The 27,977-nt window shown below is 35.8% G+C and overlaps 1 protein-coding gene across 2 annotated transcripts in view; it reads right to left on the bottom strand.

Annotated features, from left to right (window-relative positions):
- Positions 1–27,977, bottom strand: part of MIB1 (MIB E3 ubiquitin protein ligase 1) — a 74,837-nt gene that overhangs the window by 40,014 nt on the left and 6,846 nt on the right. For both annotated transcript variants that reach the window (XM_085319269.1, XM_085319270.1), the window contains exons 2-12: positions 25,477–25,648; positions 22,530–22,659; positions 20,637–20,741; positions 12,736–12,802; positions 10,392–10,596; positions 8,605–8,788; positions 8,145–8,289; positions 7,863–7,996; positions 6,921–7,028; positions 2,511–2,708; positions 253–404 (exon numbers count right to left, since the gene is read on the bottom strand). In XM_085319269.1, the coding sequence (XP_085175395.1) occupies positions 253–404; positions 2,511–2,708; positions 6,921–7,028; positions 7,863–7,996; positions 8,145–8,289; positions 8,605–8,788; positions 10,392–10,596; positions 12,736–12,802; positions 20,637–20,741; positions 22,530–22,659; positions 25,477–25,648 (1,600 nt within the window). The remainder of the gene's footprint in view (positions 1–252; positions 405–2,510; positions 2,709–6,920; positions 7,029–7,862; positions 7,997–8,144; positions 8,290–8,604; positions 8,789–10,391; positions 10,597–12,735; positions 12,803–20,636; positions 20,742–22,529; positions 22,660–25,476; positions 25,649–27,977) is intronic.

The raw sequence follows: 27,977 nt of genomic DNA, 5'->3' as shown, positions 1-27,977 counted from the left end.
TGCAAAATTTTACTTTACATCTACTACATGGAAATTCCCAGGAATATGCAGTTATCTAAATTCAGCATGGAACTAACTAGGCTAGTTTCATCCAAACATAGCTACCCAGTTATTAGCCATGGTAATAATGCATGTCTAAGCAAYGTCAAAATTCAAGAAATGAAAATATATGCAAGTTTAAGGATCTTTTCAAAGAATGCCAGAATTCTACCTTTTTTTTTGAATGACAAAATCTTAAAAGAAAAATCTTACCTAGGATTTCCTCTTAGTGCAGCATGGTGAAGAGCATTAAACCCATTATTGTTGGTGATAGTAACATCAGCTCCAGCTTCTAACAACACAGCAAGGATGTCATCGCGCTTTTTACTTATTGCATCATGGAGTGGTGTGTCACCTTCAGAATCCTAAAACCCAGAAATAGCATGCATCACTTTTTACATGCACCCACATAAAACAGAAGGGGGGAACAGCAGTGGGGAAGAAAGATACTTAAATCGGAAAAAACGACTACACAAAGTAGTTCTTCACAGTGTAGCTATACTGCAGAGGTCAGAGCAAGCTGCATCTGATCTTTCTCTGGTTTTGTGAACACTTGAGTAGTTAAGCCCATCCAGGGCTCCAGCCTTCTGCAGCTGCATTAGTATCAGAACTCAAAACCAGAGCTTAGGAATGCCTTTGACAACACCGAGGACTGTCAGAGGTATACCTAAGACTGTGGACATCAGCTTCTCTATGTCCCACATCCGAATTGAGTTGAACTTCAAGTTACAATGTCTCCGTAATACAAGGGCAGGAGCAACGGTCATAGCAACAGAGAAGAGACTGGGCAGGAAGAGGGAAGGCAGGCATTTTGTGCTATGGAGACTAATCTTGAGCCAGCAACTAGTCATCTAAAAGACAACACCAAAAAGACTATATGAAATAAAAGAATAAGGAGGACAAAAATAAGATGCATTCTAAATAATATATTTAAGGCAATTATGTTGTTTTAAACAGGAGTAGACCATTTTCCATGGAACAAAAACCAATCATAAAATATACAAAGCTTTTAAAACTTAGTATTTTWAAAGCTTTTATACTTCCTAGGTGTATCAGATAATACATTAGACAAAATATATGAAAATATTTCAGTACATAATTGAACAGGCAGAGAATTTATACTTTAACTTGTTGTAGATTTTTAAACCTCCCAAATAACGGAAAAATACTTTTTATTCCTGGAAGTAATGCATACATGACTTATTTAAAGATCCAAATGTTTGGACTGAAAAGGAATGTTCTGCAACTAACAGTACAGAACACATCCATTTATGTTTATTTACTGCTATATAGGCAAAATCTCTAGGTTTATGCTTCCTGTAAACTTCTGACACTATGCAAGTCAAGAAGACACTGTCATTGACTCAACTGGAGAATGAGAAACTCAGGAATTTAACATTTTAGCAATATACTATAATATGAAGAAGAATCTTTACAATCTTTACAGTTAGAATCAAACTGCCAAACAAAAAGTGCTCCAAACTGAAACAGCTGAACCAGTCTGCCAGTCTGAACCAGTCTGAAAGCTCAACCTCAGCAAAATCAAGATAGTACATACAAAGCCAGGCAGAAACAGATAAACGAAGAATCCTTCTACTCACCAATTTTTAGAAAGTTTGCTCATCTTATGTTATGTGGATATACAGCTTTAAAAAATTATGGAATGTTAAATTTCAGCAAAATAAGGGGGAAAATGAGTTATTGCAGTATATCTTGATTTGCCCAGGATATTACAGCTTTTTCTTTTTTTGTACAAAAACTCCTCAAACTATCCCATTCGGGTTTGTTTCTCTTGTGCACTGCATGAGGCTGCATTCAGCTTACGCAGAATGTGATAGAGGGTTTTTTGATAGAGAGTTTTCCATCTACTTTCCCAACCCCCCCCCCAATAGGCGGTCACAGTCATATGTCACAGCTTCTGCCACATTCATTACAGATAAAACTGTTCTTGTGCAGCTATGGTACTTGAAGCCCTAGAGCTACAGACTTTTTAGATAAAAGCCTGTACATTTAAAAGAGATTCTAGCTGGATTGTTCTATCAATGATAGGTCAATTCAGAAAAGAAAGCTTCCTTCAACAAAACATTCTACAGTGTCATCAGCCAAAAAGATGTGAAGACTCCAAAAGCTGTAGCTTGCATTAGGAAAAAAAATAGCTGCATATTGGATATACGAGGAGTTAATCTGGAGGGAAAGTCAACAATTACAGATAAACACAGTCTGTGAAAACGTCAGTATCAATTGGCTAGAACACATCAGATGTCTATCTAGCTGCCAAGTAAACAAATCAGCCTAACAGCATTTTTCTTACCAATCACATTTTAGGGCAAAGGCTGGGACAGATAACCTCACAAGGTCTATTCCTTTAATCATATTTTTTGCAAGTCTTCTATCACCTATATACAGCATCCACATACAGCAAATCATTATTCAAGAGCTAAAAAGTAGTTCTATATCAACAATTACTTTACCTGGAGACTAGGATGGCAGCCAAAGTCCAGTAAAGTCTTCACAACTTGCAGATGACCTTTGTTGACAGCAATATGAAGTGGAGTCTGCCTGCGTTTGTTGCGAGCATTTAAATCTGCACTGCCTCTGTGCAAAACCTCTATCACAGCACCCTCATCACCAAAAGCTGCATGATGAACTGCCCTGTCTCCATCTTTGTCCTAAAGCAGAAACATTAATTTGACTCAGTATATTCTGCATTTCCTTTACATTTAAACACAGATTAAATTGAACCACAGTACATTTTTTCTTTTCATTTGAGGAAATAAATTAAGACAACCAAGATACCACTCAAATACTGAGCTAATAAAAAGAAAAAAAAAATCAAGTGAAGCACAGCAGAGGATGAAAAGTCTGTCCATAGCTGAAAACATACATACATATTCTATTCAGTTACTATAAACATATATATTCTATGATATTGATATCTTATACGAGGCAAATTTAGCTCTGAAATTGCATGAGATGCCTTCATCAGGAACTCGGCTGGATTCATTTCGGTTTCTACTAAAAATAACCACTGTTTAAAAAAACTCTTAAAAAGTCACAGATTCCAAACCATAGTATTAGACAACAGAAGTGTTTTGCTTATATAACTAGGCTAATTTTTATTAGGGTTTATTGTGTGTTTGTCTTAATCTTTAGCTAATAAATGTTTTCCAAAGAAAGTCTAGGATTGTGACTTTGAAATTAAGCAGAAGTTCTGATTCTATGATAATTCATAGCATTAATGCTCTGATTACATTCAGCTTGGTTCAGTTTCACCCAAACTGAGAATTAAGTTTTGAAAGTCTTAAAGCTGTCAATTAAAGTTATTCTAACATCCACAAGTGGACTATACTACATGAAAAATATTTAAATATTAATCAAATACATTTATTAATGACAACATATAAAAGTGAAATGTAAAATGGAAGGTATATAACAGATTTCATTGCTGTAATAGCCTGCAGAAGCTGGTATTCTAAACAAATTTATGTGCACAATGGAATGCTACTAGATATTTTGTAAGATTTAAATACTAAAAATGGTAAGCAAGACAAAGTCATGACTGCTGGAGAGTACAACTGGATGTCATGAGAATCTCTTTTGGAAGTTTAAATTTCTCACATAATTTTCTTCCCTTCTAGCAATACTTTTGGAGGTTATTTTAACCATATACAAAACACATTTCTAATACACTTTTATAGCAATGCAAGAATGAAGAGTTCTCAGGATAAATTCTATTTGCACAGAAAAATAACAATGAGACTATTTACAGTATTTAAAAAAATATATAAGATGACATATCTCCTAATTATCAAGTATGTCTTTTAGGAAAAGAACAGCATGACAATACTGTTAAAAATGCTATAGCATTTATTTCTAGAAAGCATTTCATTTCACAGGTGATTTTTTTTTGTCCATTCATATTTACAGACTGCAAAGTACACTGAGATACTGATGACATCCATAATTTAATAAACATTTTATGTATCTTAGCAATACTTTACATCCTAAACAATACTTACATATCTTAACATATTGCAATTTTGAGACACAAAAAAAATTTATGAAAAGTCAATGCATAAAGCTCCTGTATCTGTTTTAATGAGCAGAGGTCCAAGAAAGTGTATACACTACTTCTCCCTAGCATCTAAACAGTTTTCTCAKGAGCTAAATCCCACTGCATAGCTCTTCCACAACAGCATATTAATATATCTAGGAAAAAGCTAACAGGTAATCAACATTCATCCTAAAACTTATATCTAAGTATTAAAACACTATATATTTCTCTACAGATCAAAAATATAATATTGGCAGTAATGTCAATATATAGTGACTGATATTCACTAATTTCTGGGAAGACTAGAAGGCTACATACCATTACTATGTAATATATACATAGGCATTTTGAGCTCCATCAGTAACAAAATGTTTTCTGACTGAACAGAGGTCACCAGCACTCAACATTAAATTTTATCAGCATAAAGCAGACAATACTATGTGTGCATCCGCAGAAACTGTCACAACACATGACAAATGACTATAAGCATAACTATATCSAAGCTAACTTTAAAATAGGTAAACAAAGGATTTTTATCCATTCCTTACACGACACAGACTGCAACGATGAAGTAAAAGACTGACTAAATTTTTGCAGGCTATTACGTCACAGAAATCAGACTACAGCCAGTATGTGCAGCATAAAACTTAAGCCATCTTTAACAATCAGTAAGAAAATCTTTATAAACTAAAGGTATATTTGTGAATGTAAAAATAATTCTAGTGACAAAGACTGTCATCATTCATTAATGTATTAACATGTTATAACTGGTTGGTCTATTAAATCTAATATTAAACTAAAAGCTCAAGCACATTGTTATTTATTCAAATAATGACTGAGCACACTAAAGACTTCAAAGCATTCTATTAAGCCTTCATTTATATTCTGAATAAGAGAAATCTGACAGATCCTTCTGCTTCACAAAATGAGCGAAGTCTGCAATATCAGAGCTTTATGTATAAATGAAACAAAATAAACTCAAATTGCAACTGGTAGAGTATTCTGTTAGACAGTTAACTGTAATTTTCTCATGAACAATCATTCTAATAAACTTAAACAGAAGAAMCCCTCCATTTTGTGTTCCATTTGGGAAAAGCTGTTCTAAGGCAGTTCTTGCACAAAGATATTGTATTACCTTCTGATCAAACATGCTTTATTTAAGAATGGGAAACCTCTCAAATGAATATTGTATGTAAGAAACAGGACAAGTAATCATAGGTGAGGATGCAATATTGGACTTTGTTTTGTCAGAATGCCAAAAGTAGTAGCCTATTGCATTCTCCGACTGAAATAAAGAAAATTAAGAAAAGGCTTCAACCACTACAGTCAAATATAAGCTTATAGTTCTATGCTGCTAAAATACTAYTAATAATTATTATTAAAGGTGTTGAAATTAATAACAACCTTTTCTAATACTGTTAGAAGGGGCTAGTTTGGGAACATAATCACAYCAAGAAAAGTAGTTATTCATCTTCTGACATTCAAAAAAGGATTACTGCACTCTGCAGTACAGACTTTTGTTTGTATGCATGTGTGTACACAAAYCCACGTGTGTGTACCAATAAAAATACAGGCATTTCTGCTATAACCCATCAATTGAATAATGCAAGGGAGGGAAGAGGAGAAAGTCTCAGGAAAAAAGCAGTAATGCATTCAGTATGCAGAACTTCTTCATTTCTTATAACAAATTCAAGATAGATTTCATTTTAAAGACTGTTTCCATAAAAACTAAACCCAGAATGTTCTGTAAAAGAGGTAATAATGTAGTTTCACAGCAATTTTATTTTAATTCTTGAAGTTTCCCATATCTTCCTCCAAAGAGGAGGAAGAAAAAAAAATCTGTTTGTACCTATAATAAAATCAAGTGGCCATTTATTTATTAGAATAAATGCAGTTGAAGCTTATTATTCAACTAACAGAGAAAAGTCAAAATAAGCTCTATGCAATTCTCGAGAGTTAAGAGAATACTGCATAGTTTAGAGTGCAAATTATCGAAAACCGGTTAAATGAATTACTTCCTAAACAAAAAAAGACTTTTTTCTCCCCAAGCAGCATAATATAACCTTCAAGGGAAATTCAAAACCAATTTAAGATCTATTTTACCTTCTTACACAAGGGAGATGATTATATGGCTGCAGCAACAAGAAAACATAACTAAATATCTTCTTTAGATGACTTCAATGCCTTACAAATATTGATCATCAACAGCGTGAAATAAGGTTCTTCCATTTCAGAATGTAACAGGTAACAAAAAGCAAGAAAAGGAATAGACATCCACAAGAAATCAGCTGCAGACACAGAAACAACATACTCTGTTTTTCAGAGTTCTGCTCACTGTTAGAATTCATAGCCACTAGAAAATCAAAACCAAAATACAACCTCTCAATTCATTCTCCACAAAACAACAATGTATTTATCGAACACAAGTTTTAAATATATTGTAAGCATACACTTCTTGTACTAAACACATACAACACTTGTAAGATCCTATTTCTGAGAAAGGTAATTTGTTATGAAAAGATAATAACCTATTCTTTTCTTTGTGGTCTGCTTATATACCATTTAAAATACATTAGTTTCTACAATCCTGATTACTCTATAATTTGTTTAATGTTTAATTACCTATCAAAAAGCAAAGGCAGTTCTGCATTGCCACCTGTATTTCCAAGTGTTAGAAATACATGATACACAGAGACATGAAAAACTACCTAAAAATGGAAGAATTTACCAATTAGTGCTGGAAAGGAACTCCAATAGAACTATTATTCCTGTATGTAGGAAACCTTAGTGCTTAAGGGGCCAAAGTATTTTTAAATAGTTAAGTTACCTCTGCTTCTACATCCACGTTCTGTTTCAGAAGCAACTTCAATATGTCAACGTGGCCATTCTGACTAGCTGCTTGCATAGCTGTGTGTCCAGCACATTGTCCGTTCACCTGTAAGTATATAAATATTTTGAGATAATTTGCAACAAATATATACAGATGTTTATGGGACACTATAGCAGTGTAAGTTTAAGTATACTAGAAAACRTAATCAGTAGCATGCCTATGAAAGCATGAAATGAACAACTTCTACACTGTTGCCYTTCTGCCACAAATGAACAGATGATCTATTAGGCCTGCTCTATTTCATTTTTACACCATTAGCTAGATTGAAAGAAAGAAGCAAAACAATTGCATAATTTTGAGCTATAAATTAACCCTCAGAACTATCAGAGTTCAATCACTTATCTGCAAGAATTACTGCTGCAGTAATGAGAAAAATATTTGTGTTTTTAAAACACATTCCCTCAATCCAATCCTAGAATTATTAAATATCTCCTTGAGGCTTCTCACTTTAAGTGATCAGACAATTTGTAAAAGGAATCTGGCAAAGAACAGATTAGAAAGCAACTATTACACTCACAAAAATGAAACAAGCAAGCAGAAAGACCCTCCTTCCTCATATCCCCTCAAAACAAAAGAAGTTGAAGATCCCTCAGTAACTGTGGGTGTTCTCTGCTCCAAATCTGGCAGGGATAAACTGGTAGGTATTTTAATTCATGTTATGTAATAGCATACAATTTTTTTCCTGTGAAAATGGGTGTAAAGCAGTATTTTCAGACATCCCACACAATGTTTCAYAGGACAAGAGATGGAAAGAGAGATGCTGGAACCAGCTGTATTGGTTCAGCAGTTTAGTGAAGTAGACACACTGCTGACTGCAAGGGGATTCTACGACAGCTTCAGTTCCTTTAATATTACAAGTCCCCAAAATAGAACACTCACATCCACATCTGGTCTCTTTAGCAGGTCTTCCACTTTAGCAACATCTCCGTTGGCAGCAGCTTTAACCAATTCTTCGTTGAGATCTCCAGATTCTTGGGTTTCAAATAATTTCTTCAACAGCTGGGACAATCTTTCTATAATTATTAAGCAAAGAACAATTAAAATTACAATTCTAATCACACAAAAATAGAAAATTAACAGCTAAATCTGTCACATTTCTACAGACATGTATGGAATAACCCCCCAAATCACCATAAAACTATTATTACTCTTCAAACTTACCTCCAGATGCATTACTTATAGCAGATCCTGCTGATGCCACCTTCGAGACAGCTGCTGGGTTATATGTCCAAGATGTTCCACAAACCTCTACCTTTAAGTCACTGTCTGAATAGATCTGCTGGACTCTACCAACTTTACCTAAAGTCTGCATTGAAGGAAGAGTCAAATGCAAATAATACTAAAATTAAATATTTAGAAATCAGAACATTAAAACAAGTAACTAATTTTATGAAGTTGGTTTTACAACAGTGCAGTCACTAACGCTTCTAGCTAACTTTCATCAGGCTAAACAGGTTACTACATCTGAGCAAGTACTACATTGTGTTTAGTGAAATACATTTCCTGTAACTTAGGAAAGTGTCATCTTAATTCCTACAACCTCCAGGTACTATTACCAGCCATACTTAGAAATATTATGCAAGTTTTACTACTATGTGCACCCAAACAAACAACCACTTACGGGAAGCATTGCTTCAGCCCACTCTCCATGACCTCTCTGAAGAAGCTTAATCCTCTCCAAGTCGTAACATACTTGAACAAGGTCACCCACTTGAAATTGAGAGGTACCTCCTTCAGCACCTTGAGCAGTATCTCCACTTCGGACAACATTGGCTTTGGTGAGAACAGCTGGGTTAAATGTCCACCTAAACAAACAAGGTCATTTAAAGTGTATTTTAAATATGTAATATGTTTAAAAATCATCCATTGGATAGTGTTCTGCTTGTATGCATAGTAATCTTCTGTAATTAGATACTATAGCATATTTGTTGTTCACCACTTTTTGCTCATAAACTCGTGAGTTATTAGTTGAATATTACAAGAGTGGTCTTCACAGAAATTAACTTTTCTATAGCAAAGAAGAAATTTTGTGCCCTGTCCTCACAGCCTAAGGGGAGATTACAAAAAGATAATAACCCTGAAAGCAGCCATACAGTTTGTTTTTACAGGGACAGGAGGAGATGAGTCTTTCTGGTTGGAAAGAAAAAGACCCAGGATGCATCACAAAGGATTACGCTGTCAGGAAATAACRTGGGAAGAACACAGGATTTCGCCCCCTCCCTTCCCACATCAAAGGTGCAATATCCAATAACAAAAAGATTCTTCAGTCAAATGCATGGCCTAGATACAACTAGATTTTTACCAAACAAGCCTTATTTGTACTGTAGATTTTACCGGTTTASAAGAACTGTTTTTATGTTGGGTTATATTCTAAAATATAGTAAGATGTTCTGTCCTTCATTGGGTCTGAGGTTGACTTATATCCAACTACCAGATCTAGCTGAGGAGAACTGAGTAATCTCTGTAAAGGACAAAGTCAGTGAGGAAACCACAAGAAAGATGAGCTCCTCTGGCATTACAGCCAAGACTGTCAGAGCAAAAGGCACTTGCATCCTTTCAGTTTGTGTTAGCTCCATTTTGCATTACTTTGTTTATTAAAGTTAGCAAGAGATTGCAATGCCCTGAGGGAAAGCCTGAATGAATAACRTAATGTTAATCCTTTCTGGACAAAGTCAGCAGGTCAGTCTTTACATACAATTGAAATCACACTTCATTCAGCTGTCTTTTTAAAGACAAGTATGGCTCTTGAGAGCAAGGCAATACAAAGCCATGTAGAGATATCGGCTCAGATCCACAGTAGAGGCTGGTTTGAATCACACTGGCATGGATGCAGCTCATCAAGCTTCAAATCTAAATTCACTTGCAGGGTGTAGTTTTGACACCATCTTCCCCAACATTTCCCATTCTTGGTCCATATTTACACAAACTAACATTCATCTAAGTAACAAAATGTTGCATATGCATCATGCCAAGGACTATATATACATACTAGAGATCCCCATCACAAAAAGAAAAGTGCTTTTAAGCCACTTTCCAGAAAACCTACAGCACGTTGCTGCTACTATTCCYCTTGGGACTATGAGATTGTAAATAAAAAATAAAAAAGCAAACTGTCTGAAACATCATTTTGGGGAAACTGGATATTCCGCAAATTTATTCAAGTATTTGGGATTCAAATTTTCAGTAAGTGTGAGAAGCGGCAAACTTTCTTTTCCCACTAAGGCATCTTTAAAGTACTGAAATTTTCTGTAATAGGTAAGTCCTCATAACACATTACAGAAGAAATATAAAAATTCTCAAGGAAATTTTGACAGACTCAAGCAGAAGAACAGAAAGTTTCTGGCATCAAGTCATCTTAAGTGTTGAATAAAATTTGTGAGAATGATTGATGAAGGGCATGTAACAAACCTGTTGCCACTTGGATACTGTACTACTATATCATGATCCTCATCAATGCCACAAACCGTTCCAGTTGTTGTTAAGGTTTCAAACATGCCATCAGTCCATCCTCCATGACCATGCTGCAAAGACTGTACAATTTCTAAATCAAGGTCAATGTTTACAAGGTCACCAATTTGCAGCCCACCAGGATTTCTGTTACCATTTTGCTCACCTAGAATGGAATAGAGAGAAAAAGTGAATAAGACCATAGTAAAAATCCAAACCATCTAAATAACAGAAATTAATTTCTCAAGTAGAACTAATAGCCACAAGACCTCTCAGTTTCTCTGAAACTGCACTGGCCAATAGCAAAGAGAGTAAACAGGTAAAAAGGAATTCTGCATCCTTGGTATAGAATTCAGTACTACTTTTGAGTTTTTTAGATGAGTAGTAATGAAGTAAAGTAGTAAACAGCTCTGACAGGCCCCAGGGTGATCTCTATCTAGTATAGGTAGTAACTATAAAAAAACCCTCTGATAGTTTTAAGACTGTCAAATTTACAGTGCCATTTCATAATGATGAAAGCAGTTAACCCTGTAAGTAGTGAGATGGCTATAAATTAAAATATATATATAAATATTTTTGTGCAGAAGACCTCCCTATACAATGTCTACTTTCAAAAGAGGTGTCATAGTGAAAAGTCATCAGCTTTAGAAAAAAATAGCATACATCCACATACATCAAGCTATGACAACTGACAAGAGAAGGCTCTTGTGAGTTTACTCAGTGCCAGAACCAGAGGCTGGTGTCTGGTGCCATCCATAGAAAGTTGGAGAGGGACAATTCCAGGACCTGCATAGATTGAGTCAGTCAGTACTCCAGCTTCTCAAGGTTCTTTCGAATGAAAGCTCTACTTTCAAGCACATTGCTCTGCCAATTTGCTATCACCTGCAGATTTTCTGGGATAGTAGTTTTCTCATCAAGGTCATCAATGACATATTTAGAAAAATTACTCCCAGTATTGAGTTTTGACTATGTGCTATTCCGTCTTAATCAGGTTCTTGCTACAGTATTATTTGCACTCTGCTTTGAACATCGCAAAGCTTCAAAAATAATTCTCTAGTTTCGAATGAGAATTATACAATTAAACTCAGAGCACGAACATATCTGTGACCTATCTTCAGAAGACAAATAATAACGAGAGACGTTCTCTGAAGAACCAGACTAAGAAGATGCAGGATAACTTGGTAAGAATGAGGCAAAACCTCTGAGACAGAGTTCATCATCATCCCAGAGCAATTTAATATACTGGAAGAGGAAAAATTTACAGCATAGTCTCCCAACTATCTTTACTGGATATTTTTAATGCATTCAAATACAGTATCACCACAAAAGCAAGCTACATTTACAAAACACAGGCCTGTAATCTTAAAGCAATAACCAAAATTTACTAGGGTTTACTGAAAAGAAAAAAAAAAAGAAAAAAAAAAGAGTAACAATATGCAAGCATGCCCTGAAGAATACAGACCATAAGAACCTAAATTTATCTGTGCAATAAGGCACCAGTAAGACTATATTTAAGACCAAATATAGAAGCAAAATACAAAAACCAGAGCATCTCGGCTTCTTACTTCCAAACAATCTAATTGACTAAGTGATTTCCTGGATGACAACTACTTTTTCCTCAGTAGACAGTATCATCAGCTAATTTTTAATGCATCTAAGTACAACAGGAAACTTGAGAAGAAAAGCAAAACGTTTTATAATCTGGTGTTTTGCCAAGGAAATACACATTAATAATTAAGAACATTTTGCCCAACAATCTATTTAGCTCAACTTGCCCATATCTCAAAACCCAAAACAGCTGGCAATCATTTTTGTAATAAACTCTGCATATTTCTTTAGTATCTTAGTTGGGCAGTAGACATAAGTCAGTGCAATGGCCGATACGGAAAACCTCAGCCAACGGTTCGTAACATATACTATTTTAAGGTAGATTAAGTTAGATGTTCAAATATTTTCTGTTTATGGCCATGTATACAGTACTTCATTGAGCATGCCTGAATATTTTAACAGTCCTATCAGAATGCAGAGATATGTTTGGCTGTTTTACAGAAATACAGTGCACAATGTGAAATGCAAGTTATTACTTAGTCAATACTTAAGAACTATCCTGYTGTCCACTTGGCACATTTAGAAAAGAGTTACAATTTATTATTATGATACAAACCATCACAATGAACAGAGGTGCTAACACTTGTATTGCACTACAAAGGACAGTCTCTTTAAAAGATGTTTAAAAAGGAAACAGAAGTCCAGMCTAAGCATAGTTAACACAAATCAAGATCAGTTTACTTTAGCTGCAACTCACCTAACACAGGACAATGGTCCCTGTAGAAAGAGCCTCCTTTTGCATCTTGGACACATTTCAGGTCAGACTAGGAAAAGACAGTAAGACAACTTTAGTCCTCACTGGCTGAACCTCCAGGTTAGTGAAACTAGAACTGAAATATACTCAACTGAGAAAGGCTGAAAATTATATGCTATGAAGTTACAGAGCAAACAATCTCTAATATTCTTGCAAACTGTCAGCTTTGACATTCACAAGATTTAATAACCCTTACCAATATAAAAGGTTTTACATTAGTGCGTTGTAAAGGATAAAAATGTTTTTAATTCAAAATGATTATTAGATTAAGGCAGCTCTTCTGCATTGTTCTATAGGCGTTCTTCCTAAAAAANAAAAAAAAAAAGCGCATACTAATGCAAGTAAAGCAAGAATAAAAAAATTGCATACAGTGCTTGATGCCACAGTCTCTCCTGTACAGTATCATTTAAGTCTTGCCAGTGCTGCCCTTCCTTCCCACATCTTTTTCAGTCAGATTTATGTTTAACTTAGAGAATAAAATTTGGCATCCAAATCCTAAAATCTGAAGAATTTCCTATGAAAAATATACAGAATACAAGGATATGTGGGTTGTTTTTCTTTTTTTTTTTTTTTTTTTTAAGTTTATATTGAGCTAAATCCTGCTCTTTTAAGGAGAAAAGAGTTAAAGACTACGCCTCCAAAAAGATTCTGTTTCGTATTATCTAAGAAGCATAAGTTTCAAGTGTGATAACCAGCCACTATTCATAAACCCAGCAGAGTTCCTATAATTCCCCCTTCCTTTAGTTCTTTCCTGGGTAACCCTTTAAGCCAAACGGCTGCCATCTGGCATTACTCTCTATGGAACAAATCTCACTAAACAAAGGGCATTTTGTGTCCATGATGAGTTGGGAGCGAGATGGGAAACTTTGTTGAATGTGTCAGAATACTGGCGGGGGATGGGGGAGAAAAAAAAGAGGACAGGTGGTGGTTGTGATAAAATAAGCCAAACAAATGTTTTCCTAGTTATTTCTTATTTTTCCGTGCCCAAAATTTATTGCAAGACTGTCCTCCTGCAAAAGGATGAAGATGAAACCTCTTAAGTCTTCCCAGTCTCCAAGATACTGATGAACACAATACTACCYTCACTAACCTCTAACAGCTAACACAATTTGGAGTTTAGCCTGATCTACGAAGAACGTCCAGCCGCTTTTTCAGATGCCAATTAAAACAGACAGATCAACATAATGAGATTTAGCTGCTCTTCAAATTCTGTCAGAAGCCGCAGTTTGTTCAGCACCCAAACAGAAGGGCTGCAAGGAGATGCTGCCACCCGGTGGGCAGGTGGCTGAGGACAAAGGAGCATCGCCAAGCATCCCGGACGGCGAGCCGACTCCGTCGCTCAGCCCAGCCGAGATTTACTTCGCCTGCGACCCCCTGAACACAAACTCTTCGGGAAAACATGGCAAGCAACYGTCTGCCTAAGAGCCAAGGAGGAGTACATATGCAAGAGCTGTTTTCACAGTCTTCGGAGCATCAACAAGAGAGAGTGGGAAGATCCAAAACTGTTCTCCTTGCAACCAGGCAAAATTTGGGCACGAGATCAACATGAGTTATTTACAGTAAGTGGTAATGTACAGTGCAGACTGATGTCTAAATGCTAGCAGGAGCAGAAAAAAAAAAACCCAGTAACAACATGATGGATTTTGAGTCATAGCCCATTGCTATTTTGCAGCAGAAGTTACCAGAAAGCAGGTTAAAATACCTTAAATCTGAGCAGACAAGTCTGCTCTCTCTCTCTTTACCCTGCTGCACTACGCACTAAGTGTGGTTTATTTCTGGAGTATGATATAGTTGGCTGTAAGACAAAGTGGTAGCGTTGTGGTAGCTCGTACCTGTCTTCCTTTCACTTATATGTTGGGAATCCAAGTTAGATTACTTGGGCATAAAAGAGTCAGATCTAAGCACTGAAGAAAAGCACGGTAAATGAGTTTTTTGCAGGGAGGGATTGAAGGGTTTTGTTTTTTAAGGAAGGCCTTCACCAAAAAAAATAAACTGAGGAGGACTCATGGAAAACGCAAGGAGACTCCACAACCTCTCTGGGCAACCTGTTCCAGTTCCTTCCAGAACTTTACAAACAGCACTACTAACAAAAGTAAACTAACATGTCAACATAAGAAAGGTCTGCAAATGTCTTAAAAAAAAACATAATCAACACTGAAAAAATTCCCAGTTTTAAAACAGAAAAATGTACTTAATTGTACTTCAGTACCAGGAAAACTGGCCAAGTTAATTCTAATTCTAGAAAAGTACATCTACTTCTGGTAGTCACCTACTGTATTTACCAGAAAAAACAAAGAAGCTTTCTTCTCCTCAAGTAGTCTAACTTAAAAAAAATAAATAAAAATTTAAAAAAATAAAACCAGGGGTCATGTTACACTCCCAGCCGCCTCCCTGGCGGGTTAACAGGGCCTCAGGAGGGCGCAGCGCCAGAGGCCCGCAGCGAGGAGGGAGCACAGGCATGGTGAACGCCTGGCCCGGCCACCGGAGCCCAGCGCCTCGGCACTGCAGTGCGTCCTCACTGCTCGTCCGCTCCCTGCCTCGGAAAGCTGCGCTCTGCTGCACCTGACAGAACTCCGCCGTAACTTCTGGCAGTTTTATGAGCCTCCCTGAATCTAGTAAGCGGATGGAAACGGCAGATCATTTGGAGATGAGATGTATAAATGCAAAAGGGAATGTACCAAAAGCCAGGAGAAGAGTCAAAACACAAATTTCAGACTCACAATGATACCCTTTTCTGGAGCTGGGCAGTGGGGGGGAGGGGCATAACTGCAACACCAGAAACAAATGGGTGAAGATGAAAACAAAACACAAGCTTTTCACACGCTAACTTTATAGGGCTATTTTTCATTCATTTCATTCACTCAGTGAACTCAGGCTTTCCAGAAACAGCACAAACTGTAGATTTGGTGGACTTTGTGTGTACTTAAAGAAGAGATGGGAGTCCCAGTTACACAGGAAATCATAAAGTGAAAGCTCTAGAAGCTGCATGAGCACAAACATTCCACAGCAAGAGTTTAAGTCAAATAGTTGATGCACGAGCAGTGGGTCATAAAGGTTTCTGCATACAGCAGAGACTGCTCTGCTAACATTTACCTTTTGTCTTCACTAAAAAAAAAAATCATTGCGTTCTAGCAGCATGTGATTAGATTGTGTAAACACCATGATCTGAGCCAAATGGGAAATACAGATGAGACAGTTTGCTTTGACATGCCATCCAATCACATCATGGAAGAAATGGGTACAATTTCATCATCTTAAAAACATCTGGGAATGAAAAAAAAATGTACATTTCAGTGATGTTAGCAGTGCTGGCAGATGGTATAAAAGTGTCATAATACATGACCTTGAAAAGTAAAACTGCCAAGGCAGCAGCTGCCCATTGGATTAATTATTAAGTTATTCCTATCAATATGGAATACTATCTATCAAAACCAGGGATGAAGGTCTACAGACTTCATTGGGAGGCTAGGTGTGCTGCTAAGGAAGAGAAGAATGCTTATGCCAGATGCATTGAAATGTCACCTAATACAAAGATATCAGGAGAGAAATTAAATAAAGAGGCACAAAGTGCAACAATAACTGAGCTTCACAGAAGAACCAGACTTCAGGCAAATCATAAGTAAACAGGTTTTAACATTACTGTCTACTGTTTATAGGTACTTAATAAAAAATAAAAAAACCCAACTTTTCCATGTGTAATATTTTTTCTTTAAGGGGTATCATCTTATATTCAGGACTGTCTTACTTTTGGGGAAACATGGTAAATGAACATGATAAGATAGGATCAGTAAAGTCCCTTTTCTGTTAAGAAAAATGCTTCTTGGCCACCTGGTTATGGACAGAAGGCAGATGAAAAACTTGGCTTGATTGAGATTACCAGAGAATGAAGACAAGTAAGATTAAGTAAACAAGAAGCAAAACAAAGTCTGCTGACAAACGCAGATGAAYGCACCGGGAATATATAAACACTTCATTTCTTTCTGAATTCAAAACCATCAACCTAAGTTTGACTACATTGTAAGTAATGAAAACACCTGACTTGTATGTAAACACAACCAAAATATATGTTTTCATGTTACAAGTCAGTTTTGATCAGCACCTAGAAAAAAACAGAAGGACAGTGAATTAACAAAATAGTGACAAGTTCTTTTTATTTAAGGAGAAGAAAGAAAACTGTTTATGAAGGGTGTATCATGAGAGTACCCTAAACAATTACTTGTTTAAAGAAACTGTAACAGACATTGCCATTTGCCATTGCTTACAGCAATAACATGGGAGGCTTTGGCTATATGGAAAAATCAGTATGTTTAAAATGAAGAAAAGCATAATTACCATTGAGAGCTCACAATTTTCTAAATAATGTTCAGGTCACAGTTTGCCGATATGGAAAAGATGGTCATTTGTATTAATAATAAAATCAACAGTTCTTACGCTTCCAGTCACGTTCTAGTCAAACTCACGGGTTAAGATAAAACTACCTCTTCAGGTAACTACTAACTATTCGTAAACTGGATTCTTGCTGCTCTTTCTTAAACCCCCCTCACTTTGGAAGTACTGGGGACAAGACACAAGACTGGACAGCTGAAGATCTGACTTATATTCTATACCATAACTGCAGCAGAAAGTGTATTTTTATATAACACCTGCAGTGCCTAGTATTGCAAGAGACTTCTCATTTTTGTTCTAAAAAATGAATTGTGTGTTAATAAGCCACTTTTTAAAAGTGGATTTAAAATCCTCCGAGGTAATTTCTAGGTCCACCTTCTAAGGTAACCCAAATAAATGTTGAAGAATGAACATTAGACATCAATTAGGATAAAAAACCCAAAGATTAAAATAACGTCARAAACATGAGGGCAAGGAATCTTCTCAATTTCTATTACACACTCAGCTATTCAGACTTTTGTGGAAAAAGCACACAAACACAGATGGCTTACAGATTACTGTGACAATGATGGATGATAACTACAGTTACTTCTTTCAGGCTCTACACAGATGAAAGTAAGATCCTCCATAATGAGGAGGTTAATCACACAGAAAAGGCAGATAGTATTGAGCAAAGAAATTCGGAAGCACACAAATGATTCCTGAATAATGAAACAGACATCAGGTTTGGGGCATTCCTGCTAGCAGAAGGCTCCAGAATTTAACCCATTGTCATAAGTTTTTATAGCATTCTGTATTATTTACTAAAGTAGTAGAATACATCACTTGTTGAAAACCAAGGCATATTACAGCTTTATACCCTTAGGTGTTTGATATGAAGCATTAAAGACTAGAAACAAATCCAAAAAAGCTGGCTCACAATCTTCCCAAGAATTTTCTAATTCCAAATATTGTACCTTTTTACTACAAAAGACTACACTCAGACATTCTTAAAGCAGCAAATAAAGTGGTTAGCAGCTTGGTCTCGCTCTAGAATCTGAATATATATGGATACGAAATGTGAGTGCTGCCAGTAATMGTATTAGTCAACAGCACTTTATTCCTCCTAGAGATGCAAGAAAGGTGTTATCCAACACAACTGTTTATAAATACAGATTCCAATTTGGGGATTTGTGGGCTGTATCAGTGTGCCAGTAGAGACTCCCAGATTTAAATGACAGATGGTACAAATAAAGATAGGATGCACCTCTCTCAACCACTTCCCATATAAACACAGCAACCACAAACTAAAAATATCTGACCAAAAATAAATGAAAGTTTTCAACCAGCACCTGCTGCCCTAACAGCCAATCCTTGTCTTTTCCAAGGAAAAGCTGGCAGGCTGGATAAATTCATTCTGAAGACCAGATGTAGTCTGTCAGCGATCAAATAAGCAACCCTGACTTAAGATAATAAGCTGTGTTTCTTTAATCAACTCCATTTGTGTCCAAGTCAAGTGTTATTCATTTGTAAGTATGGGTTTCTTCCCAGCTGTATTTACTTCGGCACACACTCTGAGTACTGTTGATCCCACATTTTCTGTACATTCTTAATCAATTTTTAAGTCTTAAGACAACTTTGCGCCAACATTATATGGACTTTCTGACAGTGTATTAGCCATTTATATACAACAGCACTTAAATGTTAGCAGAGAATCATAATGGAACATACACATTAGCAAGCAACTGAGCTGTTATAAAATTTAGCTTTACATTTAAATGACTATCTGTCACAGATACCCAAGAACCCATTCTGTTTGATATTTATATATATATAGTTAATTTTATAAATATTTTGACAGCTTTTTTCAAGTGTCACTAATTATTAAACGACTAAATATTTCTATTTATGCAAATCTTGGAAAAGGGTCATCCTTTACTTATCCATTCAGTTTACAGTTGCAATAATTGATCAAGTACTTGACCAATTAATCAAGAAAATTAACACTCCCTTATATGACAATAGACTGGCAACAGAATATAGTTATCAATAATAAATATTTATTTTTATTAAGAAAATAAGTTGCATTCTATTCTGAAATAGCTTAATTTATTAGTTTCGGAGGCCAAAAAACAATCTTTAATGATTCTCTAGCATGATCTCCTGTACTAAGCAGTCTAAAACTTTCAACATAGAACAAGATACAGTTCAGCTGGATTTGTTTGTTGTGATTTCAGAGTTACTATCTAGATCTTTGTAGTTGTGCTTCTTTTTTATGCATCACAAATCAAATACTGGAAGGGGAAAAGGAGACATTGACCACTGGTTTAATAATATTATACTACGTAATAATATATTAAACTTTCTTTTCTGTTTGCCAGTATACAAGAAATTTTCTTTAGAACTAGCAGCACTGGAAGGGAATTCTCAGAGTCATGCAATCTACATTTTATTCTCCTGTTTAAGACTGTTGAAGAAATTATACATGACTGAATTTTCCAAAGTATGCATCAAAACATTGAGCTGCACTAAAAGTATTACTCTTTTGTTAAATCTGACATAAAAATATGTATTTATTACTACTAAAAATATTTAGTATGTCTTTTTAACATTATTAACAAACTTCATAAGCAATACCATAAAGCAAAATATTTTACTCTGAAAAAAGTGGACTGGTCACCGTTAACTTACATATTTTATTACTGATATATGTCTGACAAGATGACATTCTAATGTTAAGTTAACATGGCTTTCCTCTGCTGTATCAAACCGAAATCATGCAAAGCCAATAATAATTAAGATGTTACAGCAATTGAAAATCAAAGTAACCTTTCCTTGACCCATATTAGGGTAAGAAAAAACAGCAACAGAAGGCACTTATGCTAGAGTCTTTCTCATTTTCTCTCTATAGCTGTAGTAGTGGCTTTAGAAGCTACAAAATGAAAAACTTCATGCTAGAGTAAATTAAGATCGTAAAATAATTCATCACCCTCTCATCGACAAAAAAAAAAGTTATCACAAGAGGATTTTAAGTGTTTCTCATAATTAAAAAGCTGCAAATCTTGCAGTAATCACTCAGACCAAGCTTACAACTAACTTCAGAGTTCAGGAGTTAAAGCTACAGATAGGGTCTTTAAAAGTTCATGAATAAATGCTTCACCCCCCCCCCCCTTTGGTGAATTTTAATATAGACACAATATCAGCACAGTATGAATATTATGTATGCAAAATGTAAACATTTACTATACTCAGCCAGAAACCTGCTCTAACTTTGTTATTTGCATGTTCAGTAAAATCTCAGATCAGACTTTCTTCCTAATACATATGCATGAGCTATACAGCTGTAATCACAATGACCTGACTAACAGCATGCAAACTGACAAAGAATATTACAAAAGAGAGAGAATAAAGCACAACAAGTTATTCTTACTACCCTTCCCCCACCAAGCGTTTTACCCTTTGTGTTCTTTTATACTTACCATGCCCTCAAAGCCAACTCTGTAAAGGTTTTTAGCACCATTGTCCCAAAGAACATATGCCGCACTATGTGGACTTGACGCACTCCAGTCCTGGATTTCAGTTACCTATTTAGATTTTTTTTTAAAGGGGGAAAAAAATGATTCTATAACAAAGATTTAGAAGCACATTTCAACTTAAAAGTTTTGCCCATTCCTTTGAACAAATGTAGGTTATACCAGTTTTACTAATTTCAAAAATTTATTCTGAAGATGTTTTCTGTTTGATAAAAGCATTCCCTACTTGTCTTAATAATGACTGCAGCCTGAATATTTACTTTGTAGGTCTATTTTTCTTTTATGTATTTGGTAGCTAGCCTAATTACCATAAATACAGACCAAAATCTGTATTGTAAATATTCACTTAATGTTGTTTTGGCATGTTCTTACTAGAAAAATATTTCCTTAAAAAAAAGTATGAAAACTATTTTCATCACTCCAATTTGTCTAGTTTAACCTACTTGGTGCCTGGCACCAAGATTTATTTCCAGTGCCACTCTGTTTAACAACAAGGCAAAAGAAAGTGAAAAGGACTTTTCCTGACACTTCTGAAATCATGAGGCTGCACATCAAATTCTGAAAATACATCAATTACTCAAAGAATCAACTTCCAGAATTTGTCTTCATTCTTATCTTTGAGTATTTATTTAAAAGCTGTTTCTGACATCTACTAGCTCCTTTTCTTAGTTTATACACATCTTGAAAACACTTTTAATATGCATTTATACACCTTTTCAGCCCACAAGTAATCCCACTAACTCAAATTTAGCACAAAGTAGACAACGCAGGATAAGCTTCTTATTTTGCAAGGTTTCAGAGGTTTCAAAATATCCTGCCAAATTCACAGCAAGGGATAAATAAGCAAGATATAGGTGGGCTTTTTTGTTGTTGTTTTAAGAGATTTAAACTTATAGTTTCTTCTCAATAAAATCCAAAATGAAATCCTCAGAAGCGCTAAAGCTTATTGAGGGTACAGAATAGACATTCTTATTCAGGAATTTGTCACTGCATTTTAAATGACATAAAAACACTAAAAATAAAGGTAACTGAAACATCAATTCACCTAGATGTAAGGGTATTCAATTCTCACTCTAAAATTTCCCTTTTCTAATGACATATGTCACAGTATATCTTATACTCCATGCTATATGTTCACACTTGTAACAATTCTCTATTAGATCTCTAGGGAAGTGTAAGCTGTAGAAAACATGCAAAGGTTATGATTAGGAACATTTTATTCCAAGCAATTCAGTTTTTCATAAACTCAATTACTTTCACGTTTGTACTCTACAATTGTAACAAAAATACTTATATGAGGTCTTAAATTAGATAATAATATAATATCTGCAATCAACACTTGCAAAGTTCTTGGTTTTAATTATAGAGTCTTTTCTAGTTTATTAGATGAAAAACAAAAATCCAGGGCATAAGCACAGAAAAGCTACAGCCAAATACACACAGATGTGGTGACCCAGAAGCAGTCAGACTACAGAATGTAGTAATGATTGATGGGGAATGGCTACGCTCAAGAATGCTGCTCTTACACCAGTTCTCTAGTAATGTTGAAATATACCCAAGAACTCATGTTGTTACAAGCCAGTCTTAAAACCAGAACAAAAATTTGCCTATTTTAAAAGTGTTATGTTGATACTGTAAACATGCAAATTTAATTAGTCATAATATGTAACACCTTTTTTTTTCCCTAAGTGCTTTAGCCTTAAAGAATACAATTCAGAAATGCCTAGAAAATTATTATCTCAAGTTTAAATGATATTTTAATTAAAAAGGCCACTTATGGCATTACATGAACATCCAGATATGCATTATCCTATTTAAGTAAGCCAGTTTTATTTTTACCTTTCCCCTACGACCATTGCCACCATCTTGATCTTCCCATTGCCAATCAACTCCTCGCACCACCCTGGCACCTGCAAAGATTCCTCTTGCTGTAATTTTCTTTGATTTACGGCGAGACTCTAACAATACCCTAGAGTTCGGGGGGGGGGGGGGGGGGGGGGGGGAAAGGGAGGAGAAAAAAAAAAGGAAGTAGTGGTCAAGATGATAAAAGCTCTGCATCAAGAAGTCCAAAAAATGAATCTTTGGAGGTGGGAGGGCAAGAGAACATCTTGAAACAAGCATAACCCCACAAATGCAGATTTTAGTGTATGAATCACCTCCATTAAATTCTCAACTCAAACAGCAGACTATCAGATTAAAATAAAAAAATCTTCCTAAATCTGAATTATTATGCACTTATAAATTTTTAATCCTAACAAAAATTTCTTCCTCAAACTTCCTACTAATCCTAGTAGCAATTTATGAATAGATCCGTACCCATAGTATTAAAATCAATAAAGGAACATACAGACTTCTATAAACAAAATATTTTTGTTTCTGTTAGGAATATCTCTAGGTCAATATTACTTTCCTGTAACTGTACTTCTATCTTTTCTCAGAATTATACTATTAAGCAAAAGAGCTGCACCTTTTCCCCCTCCGTGTTGAAATGGCTTACTTTCTACATACTTTTCATTACATATCTTGGCACATTTCATTCAATATTATCATCACCCATTTTCTCAGTCTTATTTTTATAACAATACACTATTTTCCTAAAACAACCTCCTCTTTTCCTCAGACTCCAACAGAATCAAAATAGGTTAGCATAGATAAAGTGCCCAAACAGAACAATTCTTTATAAATATTTTAGTGCAAATGGAAACAGAGATAAATCTTTTCAGTCATCTCAAAAGCCACCATTCTGTGTGCAACTAGATTTCTTACTTCATTCCGTAAGAATGTTGCTAGACAAAAGTACTTTTCAGTTGAAATTCTGAATGTTTCCTGACCTCTTCAGGAAGTTAACACCCTCCTGCTCAACTTTTAATATCCAGCAGATGGCAGACAAGGAAAAAGTTAACAAATTGTCAGAATCAATGAGAAGAGCACATCAGAATATTAGCAAGTTTTATCCAAGTAATACAAAACAGTGAAAGAAAACACAAAGAGATAATATCATTTAGAGCAGCATTTCAGAAATATTTCAGTATCTACAAACCTGAGACAAAAACAGCACATTTAACTTTGGTATGCAGCCCATATGATAGCCCAGACTCAAGAACAAAATAGGTAGAGCTAATGCTTTCCTTCATTCAAATGTCATTAAATGCAGTTTGCCATTTTTCTAATGAGCTATCCCTCAAGTTCCATTGCACTGCTTTGTCCTTTCTCCTCCCTTAAACAACTAAATTTAATCATTTTTTTTCTCAGCTAAATTGGATCCAAAAGAAACAGCTCCTTGGCAGATGAAACTCTCTTCTAAATAAGAGCTGCAAGACAGAAATCAGTTGGTGTAAACAAAGATAGGGAGAAAGAGACAAGACGCAAGAGAGATCCTGCAGTTCTAAACATCGCATAAAATTTTATCTCCAAAAGCTAAAACTTATCTTCCATACATCAAAAATAGATCTCTTATAATTCTAAGGAAACCTTCAGCTTAAAAGAAAATGAAGAAAAAAGATTGAGAACTATTCTCAAAGGCAATGAGATATTTTTAAAAAGTAGTAAATTGGAAAACAGATTTGTATTTTGTTACTTATTTTCTATTAAATGCACTAAGTCATCACTTTCTACTCTTGGATTCAACATCTACTTTTGTTCTGCATTACAACATAATTCAGCCAGTAAGCTCATAGTATCTATTTGGCAACTAGACCTACCAATACAAGGCTCAAAAAACAGAGGTTATTTTTCGATCAGGCCATTAACCTGAAGGCTTTAGCCATGGTTAAACTTCAAGCCAAATATCTAAGAAAATAAACACAGTCCCTATGAGACAATATGAGAACTCTGTTTTTGTGCTCCAACAACTTACCTTAGCACAACGCTAAATTATAACACTTGCAAATCTTACTTTTCCAAGAAAAGAAAATAAATGTTAAAAATTAAATAAATGAAGATATCCCCTTTAAAAGAGTATCATGTCCAACAAACAATTCCAATGACTTCATGTCATTCTGTAGAGTTACCACAGAGTTGATACCACAAGTAGCCCTTACGTGATGCTCTCAAAATACTTAGGAATAGGCAAATAACAATATTCTCACTATATAGGTCAGTAAATCATGAGGGAGAGGGACTCTGGATTTAGAAAGTCATTCAAAGTCAAAGAACATAAGAACAACTATGCAAGAACAACCTAAAGGCCTATGTTGTTCACAGTTCTCCTCTAACAGACTTAGATATTAGATGCGTAAGAATAATATGAAAAACAAGGCGATTACAGAGGGACTCTTTACAGCATCTTTATACCGTCTTCTGTAGCCAACAGTTTAAGGAGTTTGAGTCAGAAATTTTGCCGCCAGGTCATTCTGTTCTTAATAGCCTACAAGGGGCACATTATCCATCAGTCTGTCCACACCGTTTCTGAACCTATTTAAACTTTCACATTTAGGAATTTATTGACAAGTGATGTTGTGATCATGCACTGTTTGCCTTCATGTTAAACCTGCTAACATAAGAACTAGAAAGCACACAATGAGGTTATAAGAAACCGAATAATCACACCCTAATTTCTTTCTCTATTTCATTCTTTCAAAATCTCCACATTCAATGCATTTTCCAGACAAAAAAGTTTTAGTTTATTTAAACTCCTCACAGAGAGAGGGAACCAGGAACAGATTCAACGTCTGAATTCGCTATCTTATCTCACCTAAATTTCAGTAACCAAATCTGCAATAATGGAAGTTAAACACAATGAACTGTTCCTATTTAATTTCACAGGGGAAAAAAAGCTATGTGTTACCTTTCACTTCCTGGTGTGGTAATTCTATAAAAACGATGCCTCAAGTGATGTTTGTCCCCATGATAACAAACCGTGCACAAGTCATAATTTGTGCATTCAGCGCATTTCCATCGTATACCAATAATTGGTTGCTGTCGACAAGTATCACACATAGTTCCATCATGCTTGATACCTGAAGGAAAAAGCAAAAACACAACACACAACTGTAACAGCATTGCTACATCACTATACAGATTTCCACTGTACACTATTATAATTTGAAACTATATAAGAAAAAGTTAATAATAAAGAAAACTTAATGAGGATACCATATCAGCCTGTCTCCACCATTAATGGGGGATAAGGAAGAAGATGAAGAATTTGCCTCACTTTTCTAGTTGCCAGTCTGTTTCTGATTTTTTTTAATCACTTATCTGTTAAATTCAATGAGCTACATCTGCTTTTTCTATCTATACAAATGAGGAATACTGTAACTTAGAATTAAACTTATAGTAACATGCAAAAAATCCAGGAAACCTGGAATTCCATCACAGGATAAGTGTCTCAACAGATCATACACCACAAAGAACTAGCAATCAACTGTGCATGAGTGTTTGAGAACCACTGGTTTGATTTACACATTTCATACAATAGAAGACAGGTATTTAAACTGTATTCACTTAAACATTGGGAGAAATTAAACTCAAACTCTTTGACAGAGGCAATTAGCTTCATGAAAATCTATGTTATCATTTTGAAGCATTTAACTATTTTGTTACACATTTCAAAAAGAATCTGCCAATAATAAACCAAATGTAACCCACCAGCATGTGCTCTTCCCAACCTTCAAAAAAAAAAAAAAGGAAAGAAAAAGAAAAAAACAAGGTTTTGAAGTCTACTCATTCTAATAGCTTTGCCAAGCTATAGCTGAGCAAAATTGATCAACCAGAGAAATTTTTACTCTGTGCATTTTGAATACAATAAACAGCAGCAAGATTTTTTTAAAAAAAAAAATCAGATTCTGCTGCTGTCTGGAAATATTTGGGCAACAGAAGAGATAAGTACTGGCATTCAGTATGTAGCACAAGATAAAAATAAGCACTAAAAGGCTGGAGTAACACAAAACTCTCCCACTCGCTCACCCTAAAAAACACAGATCTCTGGAAATAGAAAGGAAAAAGAATGGTTCTTATCCCCTCCAGAAGGGCTGTTTTAGGAAATGAGAGCAAAATCCACTACAAACTTATTAGCTATATGTGTTCAACAGCTAAGCCACCTGCCATGAAGAAAAACTAGAAGTTGAAAGGCAAAACTGAACACTCAGATCACTTCACAGAAACACAGAATAGCTAAGGTTGGAAGGCACCTCAAGAGATTATATACTCTACCATTCAAAGCTGCTCAAGACCATGTCCAGTTGGGTTTTGAATATCTCCAAGGACAGAGACTCCACAACCTCTCAGGACAAGCCGTTCCAGCGTTCAATTACCCTATATTTCAGTTTGTGCCCATTGCCTCTTGCCCTGTCACTGGGCACTACTAAGAAGAATCTGGCTCTGCCTTCCTTACCACTCCATCAGGCAGACAGATTAAGACGACCCCTCCTGAGCCTCCTCTTCCCTATGCTAAACAGGGTTCTCAGGCTCTTCTTGTATGTCAGATGCTTCAAGTCCTTGATTACCTTCGCAACCCTTTGTTGGACTTGCTCCAGTACATCCACGTCTTTCTTGCACTGGGGAGGCCAGCACTGAACACAACACCACAGAAATGGTCCCCCCAATGCTGAGTAGAGGGGAAGGATCACCTCCTTCAACCTGCTGATAATGCTCTGCCTAATGTGGCCCAGAATATTGATGGCCGCCTTTGCCACAAGGGCGCATTACTGCCTCATGTTCAACTTGGTGACCACCAGGATCCCCCGGTCCTTTTCCAGGAAGCTGCTCTTCAGCTAGTCAGCCTTCAGCCTGTACTGGCACCTGCAGTTATTCCTCCCTGGTTGCAGGACTTTGCATTTTCTTCTGCTGAACTTMGTAAGGTTCCTGTCAGCCCATTTCTCCAGCTTGAGATCCTTCCAAATGGCAGCACAACCATCTGGTGCACCTTGTATGTCATTTCTCTTAACCAAGGAAGTTTCTCTCTACAGTCTTGACTGTAAATGTATTTAGGAAGACTTCCAGCCTCATGATTAAAAGCTGTCCTGATGTATGAACACTGGAATAAAACCGTATTTAGTTAAGGCTGGAAAAGGCAACACATTTGGAACAAAGACTGAACACACCACTGCAGAGATCTGAGCAGCATGTCAGGGCAGCCAAGGATAGCCTGCAGCAACAATGAAAACCCTGAAACTTCTGACATCAAGCTAAGAGCCACTAATTCTTGGAGCAGTTCATGACTACGGCAGCATTCAAGTGTTCATTACAAACTCCATGCCGAAATTTTGAAGGCATAGTTCAGACAATTCCTATAAGCTAAACGTCATTTGCCAGCTCCAACTGTTGGACAAAACACCTCATATGTTA

The sequence above is a fragment of the Rhea americana genome, unplaced genomic scaffold (assembly GCF_003343005.1).
Source record: "Rhea americana isolate MKP2758 unplaced genomic scaffold, rheAme1 scaffold_58, whole genome shotgun sequence".
NCBI lineage: Eukaryota > Metazoa > Chordata > Aves > Rheiformes > Rheidae > Rhea > Rhea americana.
The sequence above is the reverse complement of the archived record's forward strand: the minus strand, read 5'-3'. Positions and strand labels throughout refer to the sequence as shown.